This window comes from Hydra vulgaris, chromosome 04 (genome assembly GCF_038396675.1).
Source record: "Hydra vulgaris chromosome 04, alternate assembly HydraT2T_AEP".
Taxonomy (NCBI): Eukaryota; Metazoa; Cnidaria; class Hydrozoa; order Anthoathecata; family Hydridae; genus Hydra; species Hydra vulgaris.
The window spans coordinates 21,132,501-21,144,210 of record NC_088923.1 but is presented as its reverse complement, the minus strand read 5'-3'; the positions used below and the strand labels follow the sequence as shown (position 1 = coordinate 21,144,210).

Here is an 11,710-nt window from a genome sequence, read left to right as displayed (position 1 = left end):
CTGATTCCAAGGGTTATATATATATATATATATATATATATATATATATATATATATATATATATATATATATATATATATATATATATATATATATATATATATATATTTTGGACACAGGTTTTTATGCAACAGGATAATGACCCAAAATACACAAAAGTTGTCGGCTTAATCGCCAGACCTTAACCCAATTGAGGTACTTTGGTAGCAACTTGATAATAAGGTATGATAACAGTGTCCTACATCAACTCATTTGTGGTCAATATTTCAACAAATGTGAAATATATCTCCATTTTATATGAATAATTAATCAAATTTATACTAAAACCTGTATGTGCAGTAAGAAAAATAAAGGTTGGATTTTACGACAAAAAAAAAAAATCTTTTTATATTGCTTGTTTATTTTAATTGAAGGTTTAAAATTATTGATTGTAATTGTTTGTAGTGAAACTAAATTAATTGTAATTAGTTGTTTTTTATGAAAAAAATTACCAGGCATTATATATATATATATATATATATATATATATATATATATATATATATATATATATATATATATATATATATATATATATATATATATATAATGAAGACCTCAGTGGAAAAACCGGCGTTGTCACATTTAAAAAGTATTGAGAAAGTATTTATTGATCATTAATAAAAGTCTTTATTTAAAGCAAATGAAACTAAGCAATTTAAAAAAATTCATATTATAGTTATTTTATTTAAAATTTATTCAAAAACAAAACATTTTGTAATTTTTTATACAAAAATTTTTTTTTCTTTGCTTTAAATAAAGACATTTATTAATGATCAACAAATACTTTCTTAATACTTTTTAAATGTGACAACGCCGGTTTTTCCACTGAGGTCTTCATATATATATATATATATATATATGTATATATATATATATATATATATATATATATATATATATATATATATATATATATATATATATATATATATATATATATATATATATATATATATATATATATATATATATATATATATAAATATATATATATATATATATATATATATATATATATATATATATATATAATATATATATATATATATATATAATATATGTTACTGTTACCCGCAGTACCAGGAATTAGCAAAATGCTAATGTTTATAGTATAATTTAATATTGCAACTCTGAGTTTCATGTGTTATCACAATCATCAGGCAAGTAGTAAAAGTTTAATTTTGCTACTTGCCTGATGATTGTGATAACACATGAAACTCAGAGTTGCAATATTAAATTATACTATAAACATTAGCATTTTGCTAATTCCTGGTACTGCGGGTAACAGTAACATATATATTATATAGCTCTAGTTTATCTATTGAGCACTCTTTCAAGTATACAATATTATACATGATAATATAAAGATATTTTCTTTATTCATATATATACACTTACGTATATATATATATATATATATATATTTATATATATACATATATATATATATATACATATATATATACATATATATATATATATATATATATATATATATATATATATATACATATACATATACATATATGTATATACATATACATATATATATATATATATATATATATATATATATATATATATATATAATATATATATATATACATATTTATATATACATATATATATATATATACATATATATATATATATACATATATATATATATATATACATATATATATATACTATATATATATATATATACATATATATATATATACATATATATATATATATATATATATATATATATATATACATATATATATATATATATATATATATATATATATATATATATATATATATACAATATATATATATATATAATATATATATATATATATATATATATATATATATATATATATATATATTATATATATATATATATATATATATATATATATATAAATACCGGTTGAGCTCAATACTTTCTGGCCAGATATACTTAGCGATAATTCGAGAAATATTTAACTATATATTTCCGATCTTTTTTTCATGAAATTTATTGTATCATTTAAAGTTTTAAATCAGTTTGTACAGATTTCAAAAGATTAGAAATTCATCAAATTTTTTTAAGAGTAGGTGCCAGGATCTTGCTTTCATTGACCTTTTTTGTTTCTGCTATCCATTTTTGGTTAAATTTTTTGTTGTATTTTGCTGATTTGTTGCTTTTTAACAAGATTACTTTTACAATTAACTAGTAATTCTTGGTAACACACTACTCAGGGCAATTTCAAAGAATTGCATCTTTTAGGATGCTATTTTGGTTGTACCACTCTATTATTTTTCTTGGAGTAGTGGATCGTTGCAAAATTTAGCTAAAAGGTAACTTTTAGCTAAATTTTTAACTAAAAGGCCTTGCTGTATTTTTATGAATGGCAAATAAATAGCAAAAGGCGTTTCTGAAGACATTTAGTGATGAACAAATTGGACGTTAAAGTCTCGAGAGCGACGAATGAAGCACTTTAAAGGCCACTTTTAAGAGCAAATTGTTTGCCACACAAAGATCTTCAAAGGAAACTTTTTAGTCTGAATATACTTAAATTTACTCCTGACATAGACACCTTTTGAATGATAATAATATTGATGATTGGGCAACTGTTAGAAATCCTTTTTGTAGTACGTTTCTTTATCCTTAGTAATGCATAAATTTTCTTGGTTAAAGGTTTGACAAGCTTCCTTGCACAGTGAATTGCTTTTAATTCTCCATCAATTGATTGCTTCAGTATTTTTTACTTGGTGTAAGCCTTCAAACCCTTGCTCTTGAGTGCACAAAGAACCGTCTACATTTGAATGTTTTAGCAAGATCTCTTTGGGATTGGCATGGGTTTCTTGTAATTGACTTGTTGATCAAATTCATTTTATTTTCGTCAACAAAACCTTTTATCTTTTCACCATCTCTTTTTTTCCCAATAGGTTGAGATTTCTAGTATTGCCTCCCTATGTTTCCTACCAAAGGTTTAGTGACTTTTATAATTTTTGCAATTTTTTACTAAATGGGTTCGATTTTGAATCGAAATTTCCAAAACTTATTTCCAATTGTTCAATGGTTTACTCATTTTGGACAAATAAACTGATAGTATTATTAAAACACCAATAACAGTTAAATATATATATATAAAATGTCAAAAAAATTTTGGAATTATGTCGTTAAATATTTCTCTAATTATTGCTAAGTATATCTGGCAGGACTGTACTGAGCTTAACTGATATACTTTTATACATATATGTATTTATATATATATATATATATATATATATATATATATATATATATATATATATATATATATATATATATATATATATATACACACACACACAGGCACACCGACACAGAGGCGCTAAAAATGTTAATGTATATATTTTAGTTACCATTTTAAATGAGTTTTCTACTGTGGTTTAAATTATTTCTTTGTAATTTGTAAAGTACTAATAGATCATTCTCATTAAAAATATTAAAATATATTATAATGATCCGCTCTGGTCCAATACCTGAAGATTTTATATTTTCAATAAATAATAATAGTGAACGACCAAAGATCTTTCCTGCAAGAAGACAGAGTCCTATTCCGCATGATCCTGGGATAGACCCAAAATCAGGTATTTAAAACATTTTTTTAATCAATAGAAAAAGTTATTTTTTAATATTCATACTTAATTCAAATTTAATCCAAATTTAGATTTGGCTCGTCCAAGTTCTGCTAAGATTCACTTAAAACCAGAGTCCTTAAAAATTGCTCGTAATCATCAAGGGAATGAGCTTGCTTTGTTGTTTAATCCATCATTTCAAATTAAACCAATCGGTGTCAGATCAAGTATGAAAAAATTTTATTTCCTATATAAGTGTATAGTTTAAATATGTAAACAGGGTCACACACACATACACACACACACGCACATAAAATTTTAGTTTTTTGTTTTGATGAAAACAAAAAATAAACTATGAATTAGTTAGAGATGACTAAACAAGGGAGATAACTAAATAAGTATGCATACGTATGCATATAAGATTTATATAAATTTATAGATATAAATTTATATAAGATAATGGATTTTTATGAATTGTAGAATTAATTGATAGTATTATAGAATTATTTTTTAATGCAGTTTTAGTTATAAATATCAAAAATAATTCTAAATAGCTAACAAACATAAGCAAAGCCACTGTAAATAAAACTTTTCAATTAAGAGAGATTACTAGCCCTCTCATAATAAATAGTTTGATATTATACATATGTAGTTAATATTTTCTGTATTTATAAATTACTTGCTTCTACTAAAATGTAGAACATTTTTTAGGATAATTAAATTTAGCAACTTTACAATTTTACAAAATGAGAATTATATATATATATATATATATATATATATATATATATATATATATATATATATATATATATATATATATATATATATATATATATATATATATATATATATATATATGTATATATATATATATATGTATATATATATATGTATATATATATATATATATATATATATATATATATATATATATATATACATATATATATATATATATATGTATATATATATATATATATATGTATATATATATGTATGTATATATATATATATATATGTATGTATATATATATATATATATATGTATGTATATATATATATATATATATATATATATGTATGTATATATATGTGTGTGTGTATGTATATGTGTGTGTGTGTATATATATATATATATATATATATATATATATATATATATATATATATATATACATATGCATACATATAAATTACATGTACATATAAAAGTACTAGTAAATTAGGGGTGCTTGTTTTTAGCAATCATTTACATATATAAATTTTATTTATTTTGATATCAATAATATAATAGTTGTTTAAAAAATAATTTATTAAGTATAATTATAATTATAAAAATAATTATAAAACTATATATTATAAAAATAATTTATTAAGATTAATTATATTTATTTGAAATCATTCAAATATATAATAATTTATATATAAAAATTTCATAATACAAATATATAATAATATTTATATAAAACATAGTTATGATTAAATAATTATTTGCTTACTGAATTATTTTTTTAAAGTCTAAGCTGATATTAAATGTTTCACCAAATGGCATATAAACTATTTGATTAGTCACTCAAAGCCCATAAAAAAAACTTCTTTTTTTTAATTAAATAATTAAAAAAATTTTCAATTAATAATTAACTGCTGAGTTGTCATTACAGTTTTATGGAATCAAGGAGCCAGAGACCAAGGGCTATTTATATATTAGATGTATATACCAAAAGAGATTTTCATACAGTTATATTTTATTAAGTTTTCTTTTTTTTTAATTGTATGGCTACACTGACCAGAGCCGGTATAACTTTTGAATATATATATATATATATATATATATATATATATATATATATATATATATAGTATATATATATATATATATATATATAATATATATCTTGAACGTTGTAATAGCATAAAGTAAGTAATTTTTTTTTAAAATAACACGATGTTTTTTATTCTTGACATTTTTCGTAAAATTTATTTACATTTTCAAAAAATTATTTTACAATAATAAAAAACTCTGAAATATTAAAAAATAGAAGTCTATACAGAGAAACATTAACGAACAAAAAATTATACATAATAAACCAATATATTTATTACAAAATAACTCGGAAAATAACCAATCAAAATAACCAACTGTCAAAAAAATAATAATAAATAAACTGACAGTAAAATTAAATAGATAAGTTTATAGCATAATGTTAAGTTTGTTTATTAAGCGGGGGCTTTCCCATTTAATGTGGAGGGTTTCTTTTATCTTTAATTTGTGTTTGGTTGGGGCATTATCCAAAATCTCAAAAGAATCACAGTTAGCCAAATTTTTGCAATTAAGAGATAAATTTAAGTGTTTAAATATATGAGATTGTTTATCACTTTTAAGGTGCTCATTTATTCTAGTTGCCAAGTGTCTGAAGGTTTCTCCAATATAACTGGCATTACAGCCAGCGCAAGAAAACTTATAGACAACATGAGATTTAAGCAGTTTAGGAAGTGAAACTTTTAAGCAAAAACAATCTTGTATTTTATTAGTAGTGAAAATTAATATTATTAGAACATCCTTGCAATATTTATAAACAATTTTTGAAATTTTCATTTTAGTGTAATTAGAGTACATTACAATGAATGGAAGCTTATATTTAAGCTATTATCTTATATTTAAGCTATTAACAATGTTAGAAACGGATGGGTTCATTTTCTTATCAATATAGAATTTAATGTCATAGTCAATAATTCTTTGCGGAAATTTATTATTTTGTAAAACTAATGATAGATTCTTAATATCTTTATCAAAACCAAACCAAGAATTATTAATTTTAAATGTACAATCAATCAAACAACAAACAAGTCCAAATTTGTAGCAAGAGGGAATAAAACTAAAAAATTTTTGTAAAAGATCTGTATACGTTTTTTTTTTGATAAACTGAAGTTGAAAATGAATTGGATTTTTTAATAAGTACATCTAAAAAAGCAATCTGGTTATCTTGTTCTTTTTCCATAGTAAATTTCAGATTTTTATGTTGTTTACTGAGGTGTTTGAAAAATTCTTGAGCTTCATATTCAGAATTAAAAATAGCAATTATGTCATCCACATACCGTTTATAAATGGAAATGGTGCTGTATAGGAGCAAATATTGACCCATGTTTGTTCATGATATCCGTTGAAAATAATAGCTAAGATAAAGGAGAACCCATAGCAACACCATCTGTTTGATCGTAATATTTTCCGCCAAACAGAAAATGTGAACCGGATGTCGATATCTGAAGTGATTTTTTGAAGTGAATTTTTGAAAAATTTTTTGAGTTAGTTTTATCTTTAAAAAGTAAATCAGTTGCTATGTTGATGGTTTCCTTTAGTGGAATATTCGTGAACAAAATTTTAATATCATATGAAACGATAAATTTATTAGTTACAATAATTTGTTTTAATTCTTCAACAAAAGAAAATGAGTCTAAAGTGCAAAATTGTTTAGGTATATATGGAGACAATAAATGAGAAAGATGTTTAGCGAGGTTGTAGTTATATGTTCCGATTCTTGAGATGATGGGTCGAAATGTTGGAAGAAAACTATATTTACTAACTTTGTGCATCTTAGGTAATGCGTAAATTCTTGCAGGTTGAGATCCAACAGGATTTTAGTGTAAATGTCTTTTTCAAAACATTTAAGCTTATAGAGTTTTCTAAGATACCCTTGTAAGGAAATTTCCCTTTTTATAGTTGAATCCTCTTTTAATTCTTTAAACTTAGTCCTATTACTTATAATATTATGTAATGAATTTATATAATCAACTTTATTAAGAACAATTATACCATTTCTTTTGTCTGGTCATGTAGTAACAATGTTCTCATTATTCTGAAGTCTTTTCAATATTTTATGTTTTCTTAGACAATTTTCAGATGGAGTGTATTTGTATACATAATTGATAGCCAAATGGGAAAGTTCACTTTTAAGTTGAGGTTTTGAATCATTGTTTTTCAGTCGATTATTAAGACATTGCAAAATACAATCAAATTGAGCAAATACATCTGTCTTTTTTATAAACGCTGGTGGCAAAGCGAAACTAAGACCATTATTTAGTAAATCGAGTTCATCATGTTGTAATGTATGAGGATAGATTTTGAATAACATTTTGGTGTTTAAAAGGAAGAACTGCTGATTTTGTGAGGGAACATAATTTCTTTTTGTGAGTTTTAATGATTGAAAGTTCTTTCTTTTTTTATATTGTTTTTGATTACCATAGTTAAAAGATAGGGGAAAGCGTGCACCCTTGATCATAAAATCCAGGGCGCATTATGTTAATTACATTCTCCTAAACTAACAATAATTGTAAAACTAATATTGACTATAAAATATATATATATACTTTCTTAAAGTTTATTAAAACCATAAATATAGAAAACTCTAAAATAGTTTTATAATTTTGTCTTTCGTAAATTTTTGTTTAGTTTTTTTCCCCCTGGATTTTAGGATCAAGGGTGCATACTTTCCTCTACCATTGCAAAGTTGAACAGTTTTTTCTTAATTGTATCATTACATATTGAACATCAATCTGTGCTACTTATTTTGTCGTCACTGTATATACATATGTACATACAGTGACATATGTATATATGTCGCTGTATGTACATATATATATATATTATATATATATATATATATATATATATATATATATATATATATATATATATTTCTTGAGTATTTAACATATAATTTATATGTTAAATACTCAAGAAATTTCCACTTGAAAAACTTCATATTAAAAGCAACAAAGCTCGCTTTATATAAAATTAATTTTCACTTCTAATAATTTTTAATAAAATTAATTTTGATAATAAAGTGATTGATAAAGTGATAAACAATCTCATATATTTAAACACTTAAATTTATCTCTTAATTGCAAAAATTTGGCTAACTGTGATTCTTTTGAGATTTTGGATAATGCCCCAACCAAACACAAATTAAAGATAAAAGAAACCCTCCACATTAAATGGGAAAGCCCCCACTTAATAAACAAACTTAACATTATGCTATAAACTTATCTATTTAATTTTACTGTCAGTTTATTTATTATTATTTTTTTGACAGTTGGTTATTTTGATTGGTTATTTTCCGAGTTATTTTGTTATACAGTATGCAAAAAAAAGTAATCATACACTTAAAAAAAGATCATAATTTTAAAGTTCATGGTTACTTCTCTTTTTTCTGGATTGCTCTCCAACACACAACCTATCCACCAATGTTCATCATACTCTACAACCATGTAACCAGTAATTGAACTAAAGTTGAGCTGGTTAACATTCTGTAATGTAATCTTTTCAATTCTAGACAGAACTGGAACTATAATCTTGTACTTGAAGTTCATTCGTGGATAATGGTTTAAAGCAATGAAGTTTTTGGGTACCAGTAAATGTTTTAGTATTCGAAAATCTTTTCTTTAATATTGTGGATTCAATTTGCTAATCATTTGCAGTGAGGTATTCAAAGGAAATTCCATGGATATTTTTTTTAGCAAACGTATATAATTGATAAGTGGTCATTATATGGACGTTTGGTCATGGTATGGACGTTGTAAGCTTGCTTTTGCCGCTTCACATTTAACAGTTCCTCCAATTCCATCACAAGGGCCCTTACCATGACGGTGGCAAAGAAATGCTATTCGGCTGGAATACCAAAGTCCTCTTTGTGATAGCACAGATTTATTAAATTCTTGCAGTTTTTGTATTGTGCTGCACAGCCATCACTAAAATATGTTATTTTTAATACTTCAAATTTCACTTTTTAAAAAATAATTAATTTATGCTGAAAAAGATGAACTGCAGTTGTGCCATGAGTATTACATTCCAAAAGCAGCACATAACTTTCATGACATAAATTTCCTTCATAATTTAATAAAAAACAAAAAGATGTAAAGTTGTTTGACTATTTGTCCAGTGATATTCCTGTGCTGCATCTTGTATGATAAATGCATAATTTTCTAAAAAATCACCAATAACCAGAAATTCTTCGTCAGATAAATTGTTTTTCTTCTAAATATTTTGCCTGCTCTTGAGCAATAAAATCATTTCTAGTAAGTGTTTTCAAGTTTCCTAAAAATCTTTCAATAAATTCATCAGTAGACTGTATAAAGGTTTAAAGCTGGGACCTATCTGTTGTACTCCACTATTTATACTCAATTTTTTCAACTCTTCAACTACTATATATATATATATATATATATATATATATATATATATATATATATATATATATATATATATATATATATATATATATATATATATATATATATATATATATATATATATATATATATATACATATATATATATATAAACATACTCTATGGGTCAAATAGTAAAAAAAAAATTCAATATTTGGATTTTCAACAGTTTGGAATATTAAAAGGGACAATATAATAAAATTTCAATAGTTTGGAATATTAAAAGAATGAAGAAAAGTAAGAAAAATTAGTGAGCAAATATAGTGATAAAACTATGAAACATGCTGGGGGTAGTGTTATAGTTTGGGGCTGTTTTAGTGAGAATATCACAGGTGACATTGTAAAAATCAAGGGAATAATGACAAAAGTTATGTATTTGGACTTTTAAAAATTCATGTCATACCTTCAGGAAGTTGAATTAATGGGAAGCCATTCATTTTTAAAGAAGAAAACAATCAAAAACAATCTTCAAAACTTTGTAAGAATTACTTGATTGGGAGAATATTCAAGTCTTGAATAATTTAGCCTCCCTAATCGTCAGATCTCTCTCCTGTACAAAATTTTTATTTTGTAAAAACTAATAGTAAAATTGCTAATAGTAAAATAGTTAATTTTTAAGTTTACAAAAGTTTCAGAAGAGTTTTTCAAATTCATAATAGATAATATCATTACCATAAGAAAGTGGTCTTAATAAAATACTAAAATTTTTAATGAGGTTGACGTCTAAACCCATAATCTCACCACTTAACTCTAGCTTCATAAAAAAACTGTGAGCTGTGTTGCCATTATTTTTATTGCCAAAGCTAGGTTTTGGTTTGTCTACATTAATGTCCATATGGTTTTTAAATTTTTGTTTGATATCTTCTGAAATTTTTGGACACTCGATTTAAACATCACTTCTAACTTGTCATTTTTTTATATCTAATTGATAGCTAATGTGTAACACGTACTCAAAAAATGAATCTATGAATGCAAAAATAGACCAAAGTCATAATGTTCTTTTTTAACAACATTTTTTAGTTCATCATTTTGTGAGCTGTACTACACATGTATCATTTTTGTTGGAAACTTGTGTCAGTCAAGGCAAACTTTTCATTGAGAGTATTAGGTTGTGTTTAATAGTAATTTGAGATTTGCTGAGTCTTATATAGATGTTGGAATAAGTTGAGTTTCTGTTGTAGTAAATAAATTTGTTTCTTTTGAAAATATAAACTTAATTGGTCGGCAAAAAAGTGTGAATGAAGGTCACAAATTTTGCCGAATAATATTTTGGCCTTCACTCAGTCTCAATTGAACAAATGAAAATACAAACAGAAACTTATCAGTAGCATCAGAGTTTGTAAATCTCTGTTTATAAGTGCTGTGACCGGAGCCCCCATTACAACCATAAAAAGCAGTCCATCATCATATGTAATGCATACCATTTTGTTGCAAATTTTGTGGCCATATATGAAATTTTTAACTGCAAAGAACAAAAAAAGATTTTAAAATTTTAATGCAGTTTTTCAAACCATATTCTAAAACATATTGCTTTTCTTTTGAATAAAATACTTAATGTAATTAAATAGTAAAATCCATCACTGCAATAGAATGATTTCCTTCTTAAAATTTTTTTAAATGGTATGACAAATGCTTTAAATTTGTAACTAAATTTTTTTCAAAATTGAAATTACATTTTAACGCCTTCCTAATTGCTTATTACTAATTGCTCTAAAATATTTTTTATAATTAACTCCTAAAGTTATTGCCAATGCGGAACTGTAATTCTAAAAATATTATCAATTAGGCAATTTATTGTACTGACTTTTGTCCACCTAGCTTGTATAAAGTGATACACTG

General features: G+C 23.6%; 1 protein-coding gene across 1 annotated transcript in view; it reads left to right on the top strand.

Moving 5' to 3' along the window:
• The first annotated feature begins 3,451 nt into the window (after positions 1–3,451).
• LOC100205116 (enkurin domain-containing protein 1) overlaps positions 3,452–11,710 on the top strand; it is a 24,863-nt gene continuing 16,604 nt past the window's right edge. The window contains exons 1-2 of the mRNA XM_065795755.1: positions 3,452–3,655; positions 3,736–3,870. Of these exons, the coding sequence (XP_065651827.1) occupies positions 3,526–3,655; positions 3,736–3,870 (265 nt within the window). The 5' untranslated portion in view covers positions 3,452–3,525. The remainder of the gene's footprint in view (positions 3,656–3,735; positions 3,871–11,710) is intronic.